This window comes from Asterias rubens, chromosome 2 (assembly GCF_902459465.1).
Source record: "Asterias rubens chromosome 2, eAstRub1.3, whole genome shotgun sequence".
Classification (NCBI taxonomy): domain Eukaryota; kingdom Metazoa; phylum Echinodermata; class Asteroidea; order Forcipulatida; family Asteriidae; genus Asterias; species Asterias rubens.
Window position 1 is genome coordinate 23,731,464 of NC_047063.1, and position 22,721 is coordinate 23,754,184.

General features: G+C 37.5%; 2 protein-coding genes across 4 annotated transcripts in view; one reads left to right on the forward strand and one right to left on the reverse strand.

Annotated features, from left to right (window-relative positions):
- The window catches only part of LOC117302493, a 22,515-nt gene extending 14,068 nt beyond the window's left edge, over positions 1-8,447 (forward strand). For both annotated transcript variants that reach the window (XM_033786461.1, XM_033786453.1), the window contains exons 3-5: positions 3,059-3,131; positions 4,432-4,554; positions 7,382-8,447. In XM_033786461.1, the coding sequence (XP_033642352.1) occupies positions 3,059-3,131; positions 4,432-4,554; positions 7,382-8,358 (1,173 nt within the window). In that variant the 3' untranslated portion in view covers positions 8,359-8,447. The remainder of the gene's footprint in view (positions 1-3,058; positions 3,132-4,431; positions 4,555-7,381) is intronic.
- LOC117302506 (nicolin-1-like) lies at positions 8,195-22,718 on the reverse strand. 2 transcript variants are annotated; one of them, XM_033786481.1, is made up of 8 exons: positions 22,518-22,718; positions 20,971-21,049; positions 19,891-19,991; positions 18,925-19,038; positions 18,157-18,249; positions 17,611-17,715; positions 12,094-12,146; positions 8,195-8,281 (listed from the first exon to the last, which is right to left on the reverse strand). In XM_033786481.1, exons 1-7 carry the CDS (start codon positions 22,650-22,652, stop codon positions 12,105-12,107), a joined length of 669 nt encoding a protein of 222 aa, XP_033642372.1. In that variant the 5' UTR covers positions 22,653-22,718; the 3' UTR covers positions 8,195-8,281; positions 12,094-12,104. The 2 variants fall into 2 exon arrangements, with proteins under 2 accessions (XP_033642372.1, XP_033642363.1); XM_033786472.1 differs by having other exon boundaries at positions 17,611-17,718.
- Between the last annotated feature and the right edge of the window lie 3 nt (positions 22,719-22,721).

Below are 22,721 nucleotides of genomic sequence, written 5' to 3' on the forward strand. Positions count from 1 at the left end.
ACAAAAATTCTAACTCCGGCCTACTTTAAAGGCAGTGGACATTACTCAAAGTAATTGTTAGCATAAAAATTTATTGGTAACGAGCAATGGAGAGCTGTGAAGTAACATAGTTTTTTTCAAAAGAGGTCATTTTTCACTCAAATACTTCAGGCCTAAAGTCCTTTTTAGGCATCTGAAATCACACAAATTTGTGTATCAATGGGTGTTTTTTTCGTTTATTATACTCTTGCAACTTTGATGACCAATTGAACCCAAAGTTTCACAAATTTGTTCTTGTATTCAATTGTATGGATACACCAAGAAGTGAAAGTACTGGTCTTTGATGTTTGCCAAAGGTGGCCAGTGCCTTTAAAGGGAAGGTTTACATTTAAATAATCAGTCTTAAAATTAATGGCAATTAAACTGCTTGGTTAGAAGCATACAGCAGCATTTGGGCAATTCCATGGAAAGTTGACATGGCCCAAACATTTCAAATCCATAATTATAAGCCATCATCCATAAAATATTGTAGCATATAGTTCAAAGTTTATGAAACAACTTTACTTTATCATATTGTCTTCGATACACTTGAAGAAAATGGATAAATGGTTCTGAACTAAAACGTTCTGTTAAGATGGTACTTTTGCTTTTTGTCAATTTTATTGACTTTTAAGTGATAATCTGGTTTATTATTTATTTCCTATAGTTCATCCTGGCACTAATATTCAGATTTAAAAGAAAAAATTGTTTCACAATTTTCATGCAGAATTTATGAATGAATATTGAAAGCACTTGTGGGTAGTGTAACGTGAGTAACCAAAATATGATCCTTTTTTCCCTAGTGAATGTTTTTCTTAGTTTTAAAACTTGCCACTTGTAATAATAATTCTATTAGGTGATCTCAAATGTAAAAATAGGGTTCTTAATGATGTATCCACTAACACCACTATTGGGTGAGGTGATGAAAAGTGTAACGTGAGTAACTATGTAACACGAGTAACCACAAATGTAACGTGAATAACCATGATAAACAAGTTAAGGAGGAGACTGTTGGCTCTGGTATTATGTATGAGTGCACAAATATGTCCTATTTACAAAAGGGTATGCAAATAACCCCTTTTAAAAACTGATGAGGGCAACATAATATAACCCATGATGCATTGCACCCCGTTTGAAGAGCAATACATGGGAAATAACACGCGCATGCAGACTGTTGTCAAACTTTGGAGGCTTGTGTGATCTATTCGCCCTGGCAGAAGTTGTGAGTATTAAATGTTTTTATTCAAAAATACTGCAGGTTTTATTAGTAAGATTGTTTTGTTCATTTCTCAATAAGAAATAGAGCAATTTTTAAGTCATTTATAGGACCTACCATTTGATTTTTCATTATTGTAACATTATACATGGACATGTACAGCAACATACGGTACGTTTGTTTGGGTCTGCATTTCACACTCTGATGTACATCTAGGCTACAAGACATTAAACCTTTAAGACAGCCCGTAATGACTGTTCCATAATACTATTAGCTGAACTGAAATTCCACTGCGTAATTAAATAATTTATAATACTATTATTATTGTTTTCAGAGAAATGCCACTCTAAAATGCTGAGAAACATAGGTGCTTTGAAGCTAAACTGAAAGAAACTGGGAGATATGTTGACGACAAGGAAAGACACATGGCACATAATGTAGAAATATAAAGAGAGAAAAAGGGCAAATGAAGCTTTGCTTCCTGTGCTTTGCTTCCTGTGCTTTGCTTCCTGTATGAAGCAAAAGGATCTGCGAAAAGATGCGAACGGCTGGAAATTGTACTACACGTGGGCAATCCCACAAAATTAGATCTTCTACTTTCAATAAAAGCTAGTTGCGAAACTGGATGCGCCTGCAGTAAAGAGGCCACTTCAAGTTTTCAGTAAAGCTGTTGGTTTGCCATGTACAATACCTTTATTTATTATTAACTGCAACATTTTTAATGTGTGTACCCAATCCTATAGAAGAACTTTTTGATTTGTTGTAGAATTCAATAAAACAAAGTGCACTGGCATAGCATGCTCAAAAGTTCAATTTTGTGAGAAAAGTAAAAGAAAGAACAAATTAAGAAGTAGGGATCTTGTTATTGTTAGCAGAACTAATTGTCTACTCTATTGTAAACACAAGACTGAATTTTGTAAGATAACTTTGCTGGTTCTTGCCCTTACAGTGTTTTATGCTGTGTAACGTGAGTAACCGTAACGTGAGTAACCATGTTTTTCATGGATTCCTAAAAAATTAAAGATTCTTGGAGATTTGTTTTACTCCTACTATTTGTGCCTCATAGCAAGGTCTTTTATCAAGTTAAAAGAAATTTCCACACATTGCTTGTATGAGGAGACTTTTTGATTAAAGCACGTTTATTTTTGATGCATGTCAGGAAATGTAACGTGAGTAACTGATTTTGTGTGTCTTTTAAATCATACTTAACAACATTTTCTGGAAGTCATCTTTGGTTCTTAAGTTGGTCTCAGTATACTCTAACTACCATAGGGATAACAGTTAATAAGCCTTTTCAGTAAAGCAATTACAGCACAAGGAATAACTACCATAGGGATAACAGTTAATAAACGTTCTCAGTAAAGCAATTACAGCACAAGGAAACTCAAAAGTACATCCAAATCGTAACGTGAGTAACCGTGGAATTGCCCATTTGATATTATAAAGCCTTTTGAGAAACAATTCACTTCAAAGTAGTGTGGTAAAAATTTTAAAAAGATCACAATTTTGTGGAATTTGGCTGGTAACCAGTTTCTGCTAAACAATATTTTTTCTGCTTAGCAAATTGTTGTGCTCACATGCTTTATGAAATTTGGCTTTGCTTGCAGGAATTTGACCCCGCTGGCCTCCATATAATTTTTACTTACAGAGCACATGAAGGTTCTACCTCCATGCAGATAAATACATCCTTTGCAGGCCACGGCAACCGGCAAAATTTGTGGTAAAGAAGACCCAAATAGTGAGCTGCACCCCACATTATATTTCAGTGATTTTCTTATTCGGTGGCCGTTACATTTCGTCTTTATTTATTTCTCAATCTAACAGAAGTCACTCCAATGTGATCAGGGCTTCTGGAAACGAAAGGGCAATGACATCGAGCATTCCTGCTATGGACAATGTAAGTCAGTTAAAGCCATTGGACCCTTTTGGTACAGAAAAGAAATAATAAAAGTTCACAGATTTACAAATAACTTACAGGGTTTACAGAAGGTAGTGGTGAAAGACTTCTCTTGAAATATTATTCCATGAAATGCTTTACTTTTTGAGAAAACAGTAAAACAATATCAATTCTCGATAGCGAGAATTAAGGATTTATTTTATACACATGTCATGACACGGCGAAACGCGCAGATACAAGGGTGAGTTTTCCCGTTATTTTCTCCCGACTTCGATGATCGATTGAGCCTAAATTTTCACTAGTTTATTATTTGATATAGAAGATGTGATACACAAAGTGTGGGCCTTGGACAATACTGTTTACCGAAAGGGTCCAATGGCTTTAACAAGGAACCTTAAAGGCCTGGAATTTCATTTTCAATTGTAGCCTTTGCGCCTATTATATATATGTATATTTTCAACATATTTATTGTTATGTTTGTAATTCAAATACAATTTGGCGTTTTACTGCGACTTTTGAAATGTTTTCAATAAACAAACACAAATCTTTGAGAGGGACATGGTCATTTTCATTTTGCAAAGGAAACTTCCATTGAAAAAATCTAACTAAAAGTCTGTGGGAAACTTTTGAAGGGGCACCAAGGCCAAGAGCAGGACAACACAAGGCCATGGCTTCCGTGTAATAATTCCAGGACTGACCTCTGAATATTCTAAGCTATTAGTCTAGTATATGAGCAGAGAACACCCAGCCAAAAACGACACCACCAACAATAATAACAATAGTAATAGTAATAACAAATTCTTACTCTTAAAGCGATTCCACAATAACCGTCTCATCCAATGTGTGTTACATTAGTGCCCTGATCATTGGGCCAATAACAATTTACTTTAATCCTTCTCAGCTCCATGAGGAGTATACAACCTGGGCAAACCACAGTGTTTCCATGAAATACATCCCCCACTCAGAATTCTGTTAAAGAATTTGGAAACTATACTCCGGACTGAATAGTCTGGTTGGTTTTACTATTCAATGAGCGGTAAAAAATTATCCATAATTAACAACGCATAAGCAGCTCAAGATTATATGATAATTTTTCCACTGAACTAAAAATAGTTCCTGTGGCTTGTTTGAAAACAATGGTGCCTATACGTCAATAACACCCTAACATTCAGCGGCTCAAATTGTACGCTGGGCCACCAGCCTGAGGCCAGTGATGTTAGCCCTTGGACAGTAAACTCATGCATGATCTGGATAAATTATATCTGCCTATAAAGTTCTTTTTCTTGTTTGCTTCCTACAGCTGAGACACTTCGATATAAAATAGAGGATGGAATGAAGACAATTAAAAGCAGGGAGTACCAACATTTAACATCGTTTAGTATCAACAATGAACAGTACCAGCTCTTCACCGACAAGAAATCAGGTAAACCAATGTCTTTTAGTTGTTTATTTTTTTCCCTGACATTTCCTGTGCAATATGGCCTCTTTTAGTTTGGGGGAGGGGTCCACTACTCTTTCATGTTTTAATGGGGGTTTTTAAATGAGTTTTTTATTAATGTTTTTGTTTTTAGTGTTTTGTGGTAAAACCTGTGCAATTTTACATTTTAATATTTTTATAGGTTGCTGTACAATTGGATTTAAAATTTCGTGTGTATTTTTTTATATTTGACAAATAAACCGTTCAATTCAATTCAATTCAATTCACTTGACACAAGGACATGCCTGTATGCCTTGAGAGGGCAAGGGCACCAAGGCAATTTTCCCCTTGGTAAAAGGGCAACGGGGAAAATGTAAATTTCTACACTGGAGCATATCAAGGGCACCAAGGCAATGACAAGGGGCCCCCTTGTAGGGGGTATGGAGGCAATGGCATTTGTTGCCTCTGTGAGGTGTACAAACCCACTCTATGGTCCTTTCTATTGTTCTTGTCGCTAGGAACAATGGGAAAGAACCTTTACAGGGTCTGTTTTCGTTTGGTAATGACTCTGAAACTTACATGTAGTGGAATAAAAACTTACTTCATTGCAAGAGGTACAGCAGCTTTGGGTAGTACCATGCATTTCAAGAAACATTTCACTTTGGAAAAATATCACTTTTTATCCCCAAAAATTTGAGTACACGTATAAGAACAGTACCGGTAACACTTCTAAGATTATTTGTTCCTGCGTGCACATATTAACTCCAGATTTTTGGCAATATCTAAAAAAACGCGTCCGGTTTTTGAAATGAAATTTTCATGGGTTTGTTTTAATATTGTCTGTATCTACAGTACATTGATGTAGGATTGAAACACTTATAAATATATATATCGAAGTCTTATATAGCGCACGTATCTACCAAACAAGGTACTCAAGGCGCTGAGTATATACAAACTTTCAGAAAGATCGGTTATTGCAGTGATGAATACTGAGACCCAATTAGTTAGCACCTTATAAGGGTTTTACAAGGTGCTACGGCGCATTAAGCAGCCACAACCAGGAACACACTTAAAAGGGTTCTAAAAAGCAAGTGAATACAGACCCTTCAAGTTGGATGCCCTCTAGAAGATTCAGTCACTATGTAGTCACAGTTTATATATTTTTTCATAATGTCTTCTATATTTACTTTGACACCTTTGTACATTTAGCTACAAACCAAACTTAAACTAATGTGATTGTAACTAACATTCATAAATATTCTGATTGGTCGAGAGGGCATCACGAGGGGTTGTTTGAACGGATGATATAACACCGGTAAAAAGTGTTATAACATGGGCGTGACACGCGAGCTTGCACCAGCGCTTATAAGACAGTTTCTTCATTCCTATTGGTCTAGAGCAACTGCTGAAACAGTTGTGCCACATCACGCGATACGCGCGACGCGCTCATCATCCCCTTAATAAGGAGTTGTTTACCCCAGGACCTTCCATTTCATAGCTGGAGGGGTGTTGTGTTGAAAGAAATCATTGAAGAATTTTAATTTTTGCATTTATTTTACCTTTTGACCAAGAAGTGTTGATGTTTTTTGACCCAAAAGGTATTTATGAATGGGAATCAAAGTGCGTTGAATTGGTTTTCAACTAGTGGTTTAAACCCGCCGAGGCCTGGTTCTTGATAATTTACCTCAACTTCGTCTCAGTAAAATTAAACCACTAGTTGAAAACCTATTCACGAATCACCACACATTGATTCCCTTAATCACAGAGCTGTTCCGTTCTGTAAAAGCTTCCTGTTTGGACCGGAACACTGCATATTTATAGTAAAGCACAATGGGATTGGGTACACATTTTTTTATATACTACTGATGAAGCAGATATCTCAATGTTATTGATAAATCAATATTAACAAACACTGAGTTAAAAGACACTGGACACTATTAGTAATTGTCAAATACCAGTCTTCTCACTTGGTGTATCTCAACATGAGCATAAAATAGTAATCTGTGAAAATTTGAGCTCAATTGGTCGTCGAAGTTGCGAGATAATAATGAAAGAAAAAACAACCTTGTCACATAGTTGTGTGTGTTTAGATGCTTGATTTCGAGACCTCAAATTTTAAATCTGAGGTCTCAAAATCAAATTCGTGGAAAATTACTTCTTTCTTAAAAACTATGTCACTTCAGAGGGAGCCGTTTCTCACAATGTTTTATACCATAAACCTCACCCCATTACTCGTCACCAAGTAAGGTTTTATGCTAATAATTATATTGAGTAATTACCAATAGTGTCCATTGCCTTTAAAGGGAAGGTACACGTTTGGTAATTACTCAAAACAAATTTTAACTTAAAAACTGACTTGGTAATGAGCATTGGGGAGCTGTTGGTAGTATAAAACATTGTGGGAAACGACTCCCTCTGAAGTAACGTAGTTTTTGAGAAAGAGGTAATTTCTCACTGACATAATAAAAGACTTCTAGCTAGAAGTCTTTTATTCCTATCTGAAAGCATAAAAATTTGTTCAACAAGGGTGTTTTTTCTTTTATCTTGCTGACCAATTGAGCTCAAATTTTCACAGGCTTGTTATTTTATGATTATGATGGTACACACCAAGTGAGGACACTGGTCTTTGACAATTACTAAACGTGTACCTTCCCTTTAATGATGAATAAAAAGTGCTTGAGTTTGTCAATTACAAGGTCTGCAAAGAGAGTTACTCAATATTTATCTGTTGTTCATTTTGGTGTATTTCTTACAAAAAGTGTAGCCATGATTGTTTCTATGCACAGTAGTATTACAAAGTCACCTACCCAACCTTTCTTTTAACCCTCTCCAGTAATCATGACTAAATGGAATGAAGACGAGGACGATCTACGTGAGAAGCAGAGGCTTCGCATCCCAAGTGCGTACAGCGCAGAGGTAATCTTCCACAACGAGAACGCCATATTGTTAGTTGCAGTTTACAGCATTAGCATAGGATGTATGTATTGCAACGTCCACGACAACAAGAACCCAAGCAGAGCATACCACTGGGATCACTCCAGAAATATCTTTGAGGAGGACCATTTTAAAAATCTGCCGTCGACGGGCTCTATACTGTCTTTCTCGGAACGATACCGCGATAGAAGCACTGTAATCAGCGTCTTTGCAAAGTGTGGCTGCAACACTAGAATATATTACTTGGATACGAACGAGTCCGGCATAGTGTTTAAGGAGATTGATCAGAACAACAGCTTACCATCAAGCGGCATGGTCATTCAGTCTGTGCGCTCCCTAAAAACACAGTACATTCTGTTCGCACCTCTCAATAGATTCAACGAGAGGGAGTCAATAAGCATATTCAAATGGACACAGAACACAGGATCATTGACTTTCCACAGACATCTCTCCACTTACATTAACGAGGAGACGGGCCTCAGCACAACAGTTTTCAAGAATGACGTCTTCCTCTGCAGTGTATCTGACGCCTCTAGGAATGTGACCATATTCCGGCTGAAGCCGAACCAAGGACATCTTGAGGAGACAGGACACATTCAAGGAGAAGTGGCATTCTCAATGTGCAAGTTCTTTACCGAGGACCATGAGCTCTACGCCGCCGTTGGGTTTCAGAGCAAAGTGAAACTGCTGCAGTACGACCCGCTTACAGGAAACTTTGCCGATGCTGGTAGCCTTCCAGGGGCCAGGAACACCATTGATTTAATAAGCTTCCAGAGCAGGGATGATGCATACATAGTCACTGCAAGCACAAAGAGACATAACAGGAGTTACTGCAAGAACAAGGTCTACAGAAAGATTCACTCCCCATCGTCGTGAGCCTCACCTCACTCAAAGTTTGAAGGCGCTGGACACTATTGCTAAATAAATGTTAGCATAAAAACTTACTTGGTAAGGAGCAATGGAGAACTGCTGATAGTACAAAAACATTGTGAGAAACCGCTCCCTCTGAAGTAACATAATCTTTGAGAAAGAGGCAAATTTCTCACTCAAATATTACATGGCTTCAGGCCTGAAGCCTTTTATTAGGCATCTAAAAGCACATTTGTGCAACAAGGGTGTTGTTCTTTCATTATTCTTTTGCAACTTAAGTGACCGATTGAGCCAAAATGTTCACAGGTTTGTTATTTTATGCATATATTTGGAGACAACAAGTAAGAATACTGGTCTTTAACAATTACCTTAGGTGTCACGTGCCTTTAACTAGTAAAAATGCGGGTACAACCAAGTAAAAAGAATTGTTTTGAGTGTTAACTATGAAAAGAGCGGGTGTGGTTTTAGAGCCCAAACTCCTCCCAAATAAGACATACACATAGTTGTACTTGTTAAATGTTAGCAAGTTGATAAGTTAAAGTTACTTCTTATAACCCACGCCATGCAAAGTTTCATTACTTCTTATAACCCACGCCATGCAAAGTTTCAAGCGTCAATTAAGCAGCTTAAAGTGTAGAGCACGGTGGACATCAGCTGATAACATCTGTTATTTTTCTTAGGAAAAGTAAATAAATATGTATATCTACTTTATGTTACATCTTGAAAATCATTTGTTATTTGCTACATTGGCTTTAGACATGAGGTCTTTGAACAGTATAATTCTGGCAAGAATTGTAATTATTATTATTTACTATTATTTATTTGTCAATTTAACATAACAAAATAAATTATGTATGTAATGGAAAAAATACTTTTAAAGAATTAATTGAAAGAAAAAAGAAAAAAGAAGCATCTAGAATGTAAAAAAAAAAAACAGAAAGGAGAGCAAAAATGGCAACACAACATTTTAAGAACCCAGGAAAAACTCTGTTTGGTCATTCAATATAATGCAAAACATGTGGCAGTAAGATCTACAAACAATGTCGATTGGTGTGTTCTATAAAAGGAAAAATAATGAGCGCTTTAAGCTGTCTAGTATCGGGTGTATCAAAGTGCAACATAATTTCACATAAAGATGACAACCACCCAGAGTACCATATATATTTGCAGCTGCTATAGATTTGGCCACTGAATTTCAAATAATTTCACCGTGGCACATTTGAGCAAACAAAGTACACATGTTTTGTAACATAAACCCTTCAATATTTCCTGTCAACTGCGGATCTTCTCAGAAACAGAGAATTAACAGAGAAAAGAGCAAGATATTAACTCCAGTTGGTCTGCCAATTAATTAATTTGACATTCCTCCAGATCCACAATGCAAAGATTCAAATCTCACATTTTCTCACTGGAATTTTGTGACTTTGAATAGAAATGAGTTTCTGACATAAAATTCAGTCACTAGAACAACTTTGATGCAAGAGCCAAGCGAAAACTGGTCAAAACCAGAAACAGTTAAAGGAATCTTTGCCGTGGATCGGTCGAGTTGGTCCTTGGGTTTAGAATGATATTTTAAAAGTAGAATATAATGACCCACACAAGTATAACTCGAAATTGCGTGGTTTTCCTTTTACCTCGTCGACTTACACAGTCGGCCATTTAAGTCAAAGGAAAACCGCGCAATTTCGAGGCAAATTTGTGTGGATCATTGTATTCTACTTTTAAATCATCTTTCTAACCATGCATTTTATAATAAACGGTTACAAACGCTTTTCAAAGACCAACTCGACCGATCCAAGGCAACGTGTTCCTTTAATTAATTTTTGTTGTTACCCTTACACTGATGTGTGTAAGCAATATATACTTCTTTCCCTAGCTCTTTGGAGAAACAAAAAATCACAGGCATATATTACTGGAGTGGGATTTGAACCCATGTAAGCTTGGGTGATACCACGATATTATCAAATATCGCGATATTAATTTGGAAACGATTTCGATATCGGATCGATTTGGTTTTAATCGAAATATCGCGATATATCGCGATATCGATCAAGTATCGCAATATCGCGTTCGCGATGTATTTCCTAGCTGAGACATCTTGCACCCCATAGGTTTGGAGTAAAACCAGAAGAATAGGTCATTAGAACACCTCTCTTATGCTATGACTGTCTCTTCTACAACTTTCACTGGGAGATGACTGATTGATGATGTCAAATTTAATTAATCGCGATTATATCAAACATCGCGATATATTGTCGGCAATATATCGTGAATAAAATAACCAAGATTCCCCTGTAGGTACAGAGGCAGTTCTAATTTTATATTTGAGGGGAGGGTACCGCAACGATTTAGGAGAAACAGTTTGTTATGTATATTAGTAAGTATAATTATTGACATTCTCAGCTTTTCTTTAAAGTAATTAAATTTAGCCTTAAAAAGTTCAGAAACTGCGTTGGAATGCACGGCTGGCATTTTATCTATGAAAGTAACCCAACATGCTGTATATATTATAATATGTATATAAAAAATATAACTTGTTTGCATCAGAGCTTTATTTTTATGCATAGACCTTAGTTAGAGTGCAGTCATTACCAGCTTTTATATAACACCCAAGCCGATCCTTGCCATTTGATTGGAGGATTGTCCGTCACGTGATAGCAAATAAAAGTACCATTGCACGCTGAGTCACTCACCGTGCTTTTTCGTTCCATCCGAAAAGTACCATTGCACGCTGCCAGCGTGCAATGGTATATTTCGGATGGAACGAAAAAGCTGAGTAAAAACATCACTGCGTGCGCGTGTGTTTGTAACGCAGCAGTGTTACTGCAAGGAATAATATTAGTAAAATTACTAATACTAGCATTCGGATTCTACAATTAAAAATTGTAGGCCTACGCTTTGTTTGTTTTGAAAGTTGTATCTTTCAATCAAAATGACAAAGATCTACTTGGTTGTTATATAAAACAAATAATGAATGTTTTTCATTCGTGCAATGGTGCGAATATGTTCATTCGTTGAAAGCTGGAATGTTCCATTCAACTCGGCTCCGCCTCGTTGAATAGAACATTCCATCTTTCAACTCATGAACATATTCGCACCATTGCACTCATAAACATTCATTATGTGTATACTATCAAACTATAAATAAATGCAACAAGATTAAGGAATTAAAATTAAACTACAGTATTAATAACAGATGTTGTGTACATTATGTGAACCTTGTTGAATATATCGGTGGTAAATGATGGACTCAGAAAGATAAAACTAAAAAATTATCGATGAAAATTTCTAAAACTAAAGAGATGACTACATGTTTTTACAATTTAGTTACTGGTGAATTTGTAGTCCGTTACACTAGTGACAACATAGTAGTTAGTTAAACTGTTGACTACATGACAAAGAAGTTTGCTAACGTGGTGACTACGTAGTTAGATAACCTGGTCACTAATTTTAACTAGTTTGTGAAACATGTGACTACATTTTAAGCTAGTCCTTCAGTCTTGGGGCCCTGTTGTACTACTTTTGTCAGATAGGTCCCTAGTTCGAATATGTACCACTGAACCACACTCACACACAGAGGGACATGTCAGAAACAGTATTGCACCGTTGCAAGCTTCGTCAATCGTGGGGCATAAAGATACAAAGTCATTGCAACAAGACAATTAAGAATAAACACCAACTTATTTGATGTTTTTTCACACTTGTCTTAAACACACGGATCCAAAATAAAAGAATGCTCACCAATTGCTTTGTCACGTGTAGGACAGTAAGTTTATCTCGTAGCTTCCGTCAACCTTTTGAAAAAATAAGAAACATAAACAAAAACGTGAATATTCTAAAAAAGAAACCGCCAAAAGGGTCTCAAGCGAGGGGAAAGCAATCAGGCCCTAAAACTTCACAAAGGCAATCGCCAGCCCCCTGGTCATTGCCTTTGTGCCCTTGAAATGTTCTGCAGTAGAAATTACAATTTCCTCATAGGGTGCTCTTTACCGAGCAAAAAACACCTTGGTGCCCTTGCCCCTTCAAAAACGAAGCGTAAAGGCCTGAGTAATACTAAAAATACCTGTCTCAAAATGTAGTGTATTGTGGCGCTTCAGGACATGACCCCATTACATCATAAAAAACTTGCTGCCTACTTCACTTTTATTGTCAACACTTACTTTTTTCAGTACTATTTTGATTTAATTCACCGAGTTGGTAATAAATCAGATGTAAATAGTTTAAGGGCACTTGATACTATTGATAATGAATCAAAATAATTGTTAGCATAAAAACTAACTTGGTAACGAGCAACGGAGAGCTGTTGATAGTATACAACATTGTGAGAAACGGCTCCCTCTGAAGTACAATGTTTTTGAAAACGAAGTAATTTCTCACTAAAATATTTGATTCGAGACCTCAGCTGAGGTCTCGAATTCAAGCATCTGAGAAAGCACACAACTTGTGTGACAAGGATGTTTTTTCTTCCGTTATCTCTCGCAACTTCGACGACCAAATGAGTTAATTTTTTTAAAGGTTTGTTATTTTATGTATACGCCAAGTGAGAAGAATGGTCTTTGACAATTATCAATACTGTTCAGTGCCTTTAAGGAATATGTTAACAATGCACTCCCTTGATTGGTTGAATGAGCATGGGTTTATTCTGCAGGGGGCAATTCAACCAATCGAGGGTGTGCATTTTTATCGCTCTCATTTTCGTTCTTGTTATCGAGGCCTGTGTGACCCGGCCTTTACACCCAGGGAGGGGTTTTCCTGCACCTAGTAACTCTCAGTAACAATTATGTCAATGCTGTCATCATTCAATACAATAATGCACAAACAATAATGCACAATTATGTCAAAATTCAAGAAGTAACATAGTATTTATTAATTATTGGTTAAATATTAAAAACATTCAACAACGCAGCCAAAGGCTGAATTGAGTCTAAAATACAGAGATGAGATACGATACATTAAGTTCACAATAGTAAGCAGCAAATTAATGACAACATTTCGGTATAGTGTGAACTGATATGCTTTTGTCCCCTGACCTATGGACAGACAAATATAGTACAACCAAAGATTATAGAGGCGCAAGATGCGGAACTGAAGCTTTATCTATTGTTGGAACGTGAAATACGCATGGGCGCCATTTCAGCAAGTGAATGTTTTGTTTCCCATTGATAGGAATGGTCATTGTCTGCACTGATCTGCACAGGTCTATTGTTGTACCAAAATAGTTACTTGCCGAAATGGCGTCCAGTGGGATTTCACATTCCTGCATCTTGCGCCTTGCGGCGCTATATAATCTTTGGTCCAGTAGTTAAGTTGTGACTGATTCGTACAGTAACTCAGATCAGCAAGCAGTTGGCCTACGTGGTCATCGATGTAAATACATCATGTATGTAAAGTAATTAAAGGCACCTGGAAATAGATTTGTTTCCCCTTCAAACATTCGAGTATATGTTTCTGAACAATAAAATAATTTTTTGAGTAATTGTTTTTGACGATTTATATAATTAACAAACTAAATAAAGTTGTGGGGGGTGACTCCGCCTACCCCTTTTGTGACGTCAATCGAGGAAGACTTTGCCTCGATCGAACATCGAATACACGTACGTGCAAGTACATTCAAGTCCTGGACTTGAGTTTGTACATTTGAAACAGTTTTTTTCTTGCATTTTTCCGGCAGTGTCAACCAGGTGTATTGCTGCTGGATGCAGCCAAACAACTAAAGATGGTGTCAGTTTGCCAAGTTGTCCGGTCCGACGTCTTTCGCTGTGCGGCAAACACTTCGAGACGTCGTGCTTCGAGAATCCGGAATACACAACACATTTTGACATGAAGAGAAAAGTTCTTTTCTTACACATGACGCCATCCCAATAATTTTTCCAGCCAGTGGGGAAATCAAAGAAAGTACCTGAAAGATGTAACGAACCTAAAGGAGCATTTGCCTAATGTGAAAAAAATCAGGTATTGTTTCAACTTTGAGGGCATGTTTTTAGCTTGCGCCAAGCGTCACTACGCTGTGTTGGCACTGCATGCGATTCATCGCGCCTTGATTGACGTCACGAACAGCGCCCTATCGGGTCGGGCTTTTTTCCAATTTGTAAATAACATGGAAACTAATTTATGTAAACCTTAGTTATTTGTTTATTCATATTCCACTCATCAAAACATATTTTAGTGACAAAAGCTTTATTTTGACAAAATACCACTTCCACGTGACTTTAACTACATGAATAAATGGATCATCGACTCTTCGAGACATTTACGGAACTTAGTGTTGGACAGCTGTTCTTACTAACGACTTTTGTCTTATATTTTAAAGACTAAAAAAATTCACAGAGCTAGATCCTTAAGTCTACTTTAAGGCAGTGGACACTATTGGTAATTACTCAAAATAATTATTACCATAAAACCTTTCTTGGTGATGAGTAATGGGAAGAGGTTGATGGTATAAAACAATGTGAGAAACGGATCCCTCTGAAGTGCCATCGTTTTCGAGAAAGAAATAATTTTCCACGAATTTGATTTCGAGACCTCAAGTTTAGAACTTGAGGTGTCGAAATCAACCATCTAAACGCACACAACTTCGTGTGACAAGGGTGTTTTTTTCTTTCATTATTATCTCGCAACTTCGATTACCGATTGAGCTCAACTTTACACAGGTTAGTTATGTTATGCATATGTTGAGATACACCATGTGAAAAGACTGGTGTTTGACAATTACCAATAGTGTACACTGCCTTTAATGATCTCAGAGATCACAGAGCTGAAATCCTTAAGTCTACTTAATGATCTCAGAGAATATGGCCCACAACCACAGGGCGCACCAAAATGAAATAACAAATCCTGGGGGTTAATCCGTCATGTGAGTCAGGAGAAAATAGTGGGGAAAAAAACATGTAGAAATTATATAGGATTTGAGGCATTGCATGGTGAGGTATCAATATATATTTGGTTTGCTGTAACACCATGTGTGTATCTACTTGCCAGGTAAAGTTTCTTCTTAGAGAACTGTCTTGCTTTATTCTACTACCGCGGAGGAGGTTGTTCGGTGGTTCGGGAGACTGCTTAGTTCTGAAAAAAACTGTCCTGCTTATTAACTATTACCCGGGCAGATGGTATAGAAATAGGCTGGGACTACTACTTTAGCTTAAAGGATCGTAATTAACTGTGATACCTCAGAGTCAGTTCTTAATTCTGGTTGTAACAATCACAATGCAAAAAAGATTGGGAAAAAAAGCGGCGTCAGATACAGCTTTCTGGACAGCTCATTTGATTGTTTGCCACGCAGTGTCTGGCTTCCTTTATTTCGCATCATACTCGACCAACATCCAATCCAGAATTTGATTATATGAAAAGAGAGTCGCCAGCTGCAAACACGATTACCAAGTTCCTCGAAAAACCCTCTTGACTAGCCCTAGTAAAGACACACCCTCAGTCAGTGTAACCATTCTGTGAGTTGTGTGACTTTGTTTGTAGTTGCCCTATCGTACATTTGACCTTTTCATTCAATTAATTTTTTTTTAAAGTGACTTTGTTTTTTCTTTCTTTCTTTTTTTTTCTTTTTTTTGGGGGGGGTGGGGGGGGGGGGTAAATTTCTAGAGATAAGACGAAGATTAAGGGTGGGACATTTTGGTACATCAAACAAACAGTGTTGCTATTTGTCAAGATACTTCAAGTAGCACCGACAATGAAGAAAAGAATCGACCAAAAATCGACCGGACGTTAACGGCACACGTTTTAGAGTTTCAGGATGAGAACAATGAATAAAAACCAAGATCATGGAAACCAGGGAAGTGTTGGTATCCATGGAACGCACCGTCGTCGGCATGGATTGTTTAGGCTGCACTTGACAAGGCATGACTTTGTAACATTTTGGGAGTCAATCAAAACATCCTTTAGGTAGTAGTAAACACCTTTTGATATTTAAACTGATAACAAAGTTTGTCTTTGACACCCGGAGTTAAAGTTTGTGCAAACATTGCCATGGGACAATAATTCAAATAATACTGGAGCGTGTCTCAGGTTGAGGGGTCTGTGACCACAATTTCAGAACCTTACAGAATTATCAGATAATCGTATCCAGAATCGTCAGATAGTCTGGTTACATTTCACAACTTGCGATGGTGTAAATACCCTTGACCCCCTGAACCCTTGACCCCAAAAAATCAAACCCACCCTCAAAAAAAAAAAGGCAAGTCACATCACTAATAATTAGAAACAAAAAGGCCCTAAATAAGACATTAAATAAACAAAAATGAGATTTGAAAAAATTACAATAAAATGGGCATTGAATGGGATTTGAACCAACAACTTTTGTAATATCATGCCGGCACTCTAGCTAACGAGTAGAGATTCTGAGAAGACCCTTAATTCAGGAAAACTCCTGAGCGAATTTCACACCTTAGTATGAATGTGACTAGCATGGTTACGTCTACAATTGTTTTTAGGTAATCAGCCAACAGCCCAAACCATATTATTTCTGTACTGGTTTTTTTCCCCATGTCTTCTTCTAATCTCTGAATTTTTTTTCGCAGCTTGCGAAAAAGAGGTGAAGGTCGTACAGAGTTGAAACTTACTTTAGACAAAAGTGAAAAGAGAAAACCCTAACATTTTCTCCTGACGATGAATAGAGCAAGCTAGTCGAATGTTGAGACCACTTTAAGAACCGACTCCGTGGTCCTATAAGCTAAAGTAGTAGTCCCAGCCCATTTTCTATACCATCCGCCCGGGTAATAGTTTAAAAAGCAGGACAGTTCTTTTCAGAACTGAGAAGTCTCCCGAACCCCTGAACATCTACTCCATGGTAGTAGAATAAAGCAAGACAGTTCTCTAAGAACAAACTCTACCTGGCAAGTAGATACACATGGTGTTACCGCAAACCAAATATACATTGTCTAGATGACGACACATCGATGATATCATAAAATTAATTAAAAAAAAAAAAAAAATTAAATGATTATTTATATAACATCATATCTCTATCCATGAAAAAAAGAGGCAAAGAGAAAACCGGGCAAGAAACAAAAGAAGAAAAGATAATACTCCTATACTTTTGTCAGAGAAAGTGAAGAAAAAAAGAGGAAAATCAAAACAAAAAAAGAGAGGAAATCAGCTGAAAAGTGGAATTCTCACATGCCTGTTATAATGTTACTACTGCATGTTATCAATGTACTTCTTCCCATTGAGCCCATAACACACTCTAGATAGCGGATCGGCCAAAGTTAAAAACATGTATCTTATCAATGTTATCAATGTAATAATACTTACATCATATCTTCCTAGAGATGTTTGAGTTTGGTTGGCACGCATGGTCTCAGTCAGTGCCCATAAGTGTTGTAACCCAGCAGTAATCTTGTCTACTGCTGGCACAACCTGCTGATAGTAAAACCACAACAGCTATTTAATGATGCTACTGCAGTGCATTTAAAGGCACTGGACACTGTTGGTAATTACTCAAAATATTTGTTAGCAAAAAAAAAACTTACAGAGTTCTATTTTTGTACAGATGGGCAGATAAGAAGAAGTGTATGTTCTGGACCCAATTTCATAGAGTTGCTTTAGCACAAAAAATATCCAAGCAAAACTAAATTATGCTTACCAGATTGAGGTTACCAACCAAACAACCATGTCACATGTACAATTTTTGACTGGTTTCCTGCTCATTTCTGCTTAGCGGACAAATGCTAAGCAATATTTTCTGCTTAAGCAGCTCTCTGAAATATGGCCCTGGTCAACATAAGATAAATTCCCTGCAATAAAAACTCTAACTCTTAAAAAGACTCTAGTGACAAAACATCTTGTTTAAAACCTTACTTGGGTAGATTTCATGGTGGTTTGTTTAGAGCCTGTCTCGGTCAGGTGTTGATTCTGAAGCAACCATGCTGTTACAGATGTAGAACTCTCGGACTGGAAACAAAACAAAAGTTCAAACAAATCATATTTCTAGAGGCCAGGCTAACTTGTGCAGAGCTGACGAGTGAAAAAAGAAATGCTACACAAATTCATCTCCCAAGTATACATTTGAGTTATTGCATTCATTACAGTTTTATCAATAAGGAAATAAAAGAGTGGTCTTTAAAGACAGTGGACACTATTGGTAATTACTCAAAATAATTGTTAGCATAAAACCTTTCTTGGTGATGAGTAATGGGGAGAGGTTGATAGTATAAAACATTGTGAGAAATGGCTCCCTCTGAAGTGGAGTAGTTTTCGAGAAGAAAGTAATTTTCCATGAACTTGATTTCGAGACCTCAAGTTTAGAATTTGAGGTCTCGAAATCAAGCATCTGAAAGCACACAACTTCGTGTGACAGGGGTATTTTTTATTTTATTCATATCTCGCAACTTCGACGACCAATTGATGAGCTCAAATTTTCACAGGTTTGTTATTTTATCCATGTGTTGAGATACACTAAGTGAGATGACTGGTCTTTGACAATTACCAACAGTGTCCACTGTCTTTAAAGTTCGTTTATAACCGGCAGAGTTGTGGCCCAGGGTGCGATAAAGGATCAAACTGAAGGCGAGGTCCTTTATCGGAGGCCAAGGATCAATTTAATAAAGGATCAATTTTAAAACACACCTTAACCTCCGGTGAAAACACTGCGACGTCCTCGATACCAAAATGAACCCACACTGGAGAAGGTTGTAACAACACTAGACGAACGGCAGTCACTTCATCAGGTTCAAACAGCATCTGTCCATACACAGACCAAGATATTAACATATCAATAAATATATCAGACTTCTATCACCAGGCTGGAACAACACGACAAAACTTTCCTATATATAAACTTTAAGATATTCCAGTGAAAGTGCCCTTTAAACAATTTAAATGACCTTCCCTCTCAAAGAGGAAAATTACAGGCCTGTATCAAGCTTTTCTATGATTTAAAAGATGCAAATGGTATTAGGGAGGTAAAGTCCTGCAGACATTTCCAATCAAAAAAGTTCACAATTTACGCAATGTCATAACAATACGTCACATGAATTTTTAAAACCTGGTCCATAAATTCCTGAACTTTTCTTGACTTCTTGTAATCCATAATTGCTTTCCTACTTAATTACGCTCCAGAATTCCAAGGGGCTACTTCTATCGGGTATTTCCATTGATGAAGAGCTTTGCATTATTAATGGTCGGTGAGCAACTTTTAAGTGCGTAAAAGCACCATACCTGCAGACTTAGGCAGTTTTTAAGTTATTTCTATGGCATATTAATTGTGTCTTCTCTGACTTCCAAAAGTGGTACAAGAGTCCTAAAATCGGTCTTTACTTTCAGGTGTTACTTAATCACTATTGTTGCATTTAAAGTGGACTTTTGCATTATTTGTTGTTAAATTGTCTGCGGTACATAATTAGGGCACAGGTTGCTAGTCAATATCATTGAGAATATCTACCCTCGCTTCTAGGTGAGAAGTGTCACGACCAGGATCCGAACCAATACTGATGTTTCAGCCATCAGAACTTGAGTTCAATGCTTTAGACTACTCGGCCATGACATGCTACAAGGGAAGCATTCAAAGATGGGACACGTTTAAAAGTTGCTTACATTGGATCTTGAGATGGTGAAGTAATCCTGACTAGCAGTCTCAGTGTGTGGGTCCGGCATCAGTTGAAGACGCTTTACACAATCTCTCCATCTCACTTCATCTAATTCAAAGTTAACAAATTATTTTATTGGTTGGGACGTCATGACTGTTCAAAGGCAATGGAGGCAAGTGCCTCAAAACCTGATTGGCCTATGTAATTACAGGCCTGAAATAACAGTATTAATAATAATAATAATATGGATTTATAATGCGCACCTCTCCAGAAAACCAATCAAGGCGCCTACACAAAATGAAAGCAATTATACAATAGAAAATCAAGAATGAACATTATTTAACTTACACCAGATGAAAGTCAAAGTGAACAAGTGTTTTTAGTTCCCTCATTGTAGGTTGTTATATAGACCATGTGAACTTTGTTTACAAGTGTGACCTTGTACAATCTTTGAGTATTCTGGCAGGCAAGATACTACACTGGTCCCGTGGAAATTTTTACATTTTGTGTCATAATTTCAACATAAAACTAAGAGTTATGAAAGTACAAGCTGGTAAAGTTTTGAGATGTGTCCCCTTTCATCAAATCTCCATAAAATATAAGATTTAATGTTTTTTTTTCCATTGAGCCATGTAGAAAATCGTGCCTGCCATAAGTCCAGGCTGATGCAGTGGCTCTTTTTGTAAACATGTGATGTAACAGGTCACATTGTCTATATGCGCTTTATCACACCTTAGTGCGTATCAAAGCGCTGGGTATTTTTTTCCTGCAAGGTATGTGGAGCTACATTTTGAAGTTAGTATGAGACCTATTCCTTTAGTGGTTTACAAGGTGCTGTGGGGCAACATACTGCTGATCGAACTATGATCTTTATGATAAGTGCACTGGGTTCTCTTACTTGCATTAGGCAACAAATGTGACCAACGAGACCAAAGGAGACAGGTGTCACGACTTGGACTCGAACCCACATTCTGCTGATTAGAAACACAAGAGCTCGAGTTCAGTGCTCTTAACCACTAGGCCAGTAGACAAATAATTCTGATTGGACCCTTGATTTTAAACTAAAATATACTCTATGCTCTCTTACCGTGGTCACTTTTCGGTTTACATTTTACTTTGACAGAAATAAAAGCTGTGTAGTTGTTTCTGAATCCGATGCTTCCAAGCTACACACATAATAAATAAATAAAAAATATAACAGTAAAATGTGTTATAAATAATACGTCATGAGAAATTATTTTAAAAAATTACAACAAAAGACCCTGTCTTTTCTTGACTTTACTTTAATTAATTAATGTGCACCATGTATGCATGCGTACTCCACTTCACTAGGCATTCTTTGCTTACACACGGTGACACAGCTAGTGCAGAAATTCGGCACTTGCTCTGCAAGCGGAGAACGCAGATGGCGATTGTAAGCACAGAATTCCGCGGTAAGCAGCCGAGAGCCTAGAAATTGGGCCTGGGGTTGGAGTTGAACCAGATGAGTTGAATTTAGGACGAGTAACTCGTCCTAACTCGAGATAAGACTAGTCTTGGGTAACTCTCTGTGAAATCCACCCCAATTTCAATTCAATTCCGATTCAATTTGTTATGTCTTTAAAACTAAAATAAACTTTTAAAATACAACATACTACATAGGCCTATATTATGAAAGGGAAAAGTTTCCGTTTGTAAATATGGCGCCACCTATTTTTGTTTTTCATTTAATATTATCGGTGCATTCGTTTAGCTTCCCTGGGTCTTACCCGCGGTGCTTACTCGGGTGAGCCCCTGACAAGAACTAAACAAACGACTACTTACCTCTCTCGTAGTGACATTGTTACGTTTACCTGTGGCCAGCCCCCAGTGACCCACACAAGCAGGCCACTGGGGGCTGACCTGGCTGGGTGAGCCCCTGGAAATGACGTCAAAAGCTGTTCGAACGCACCAGCATGACCGGGGCAGACCCAGGGTAGTTGCGATAACGTAACCCTCCGTAGCAGGAGCAGGAGGGTTACGTTATCGCAACTAGACCCAGCCCCAGGGAAGCTAATCGAACGCATCCTAATAATAAAGAAATAGTACCTCAAGTTTCAACAGAACTCAGGCCTGATACTTCACGGAGGCAACGAAGGCGATTGCCTCTGTGTCCCCCGGTCATTGCCTTGGTGCCCTTGAAATGCTACCGTACAAATTTGCAATTTCATCATAGGGTGCCCTTTACCAAGAAGAAAATGCCTTGGTGCCCTTGCCCTTCCAAAAACGAAGCATACAGCCCCAGCCCTGAGAACTCAATGATTGAGAATGAGATAGTCGGTGAAAAAGTGGTGGTGGCCATGGTGGCGCCATACCATAGCCCATACGGAAAGTTATTCGATTTTTTAGAAGATTTTAGTTGCATTCTCCATGGTTATCGCAACTTAAATCTTTACTTGGTCACTTTCCGTATGGCGCCACCACTTTTTCACTCATTTTTACAAAAAGGGATATATCAATCAGGTAAATTAGATACTATATTATTTTATTTCGAATGAAAAAGTGGGGGCGCCATACGGAAACTTTTCCCAGTTCTGAATTTGAGCAAATAAATGGGGCGAATATAGTTATGATAAATATATGGGGCGAAACGACAACTGCAATAACAAATCTCACGTTAAACAATGCGACACTCTGAAGTGTGACGTCGACAACCACAACCCCGCTACCGAAGCTATCCTTTTGGTCATTTATCCTTATTTCTAAAGGTTTTTTAACCACACAATTAATTTCTGATAAGTTCTCGTTCATGGTGCTAAAATAAAGATACAAAAATGATGTGTCAAAAAAGAAATGTCAAAAAGTCCGCCATTTGCATTT

Coding starts and splice junctions, on each gene's coding strand:
- LOC117302506 (XM_033786472.1), bottom strand. CDS start 22,652: ATGAACGAGAACTTATCAGAAATTAATTGTGTGGTTAAAAAACCTTTA. Junction 21,050..22,517: donor AGAGTGTCGCATTGTTTAAC/GTGAGATTTGTT, acceptor TTATGTGTGTAG/CTTGGAAGCATCGGATTCAG. Junction 18,250..18,924: donor TGTTTTCACCGGAGGTTAAG/GTGTGTTTTAAA, acceptor TTTTGTTTCCAG/TCCGAGAGTTCTACATCTGT.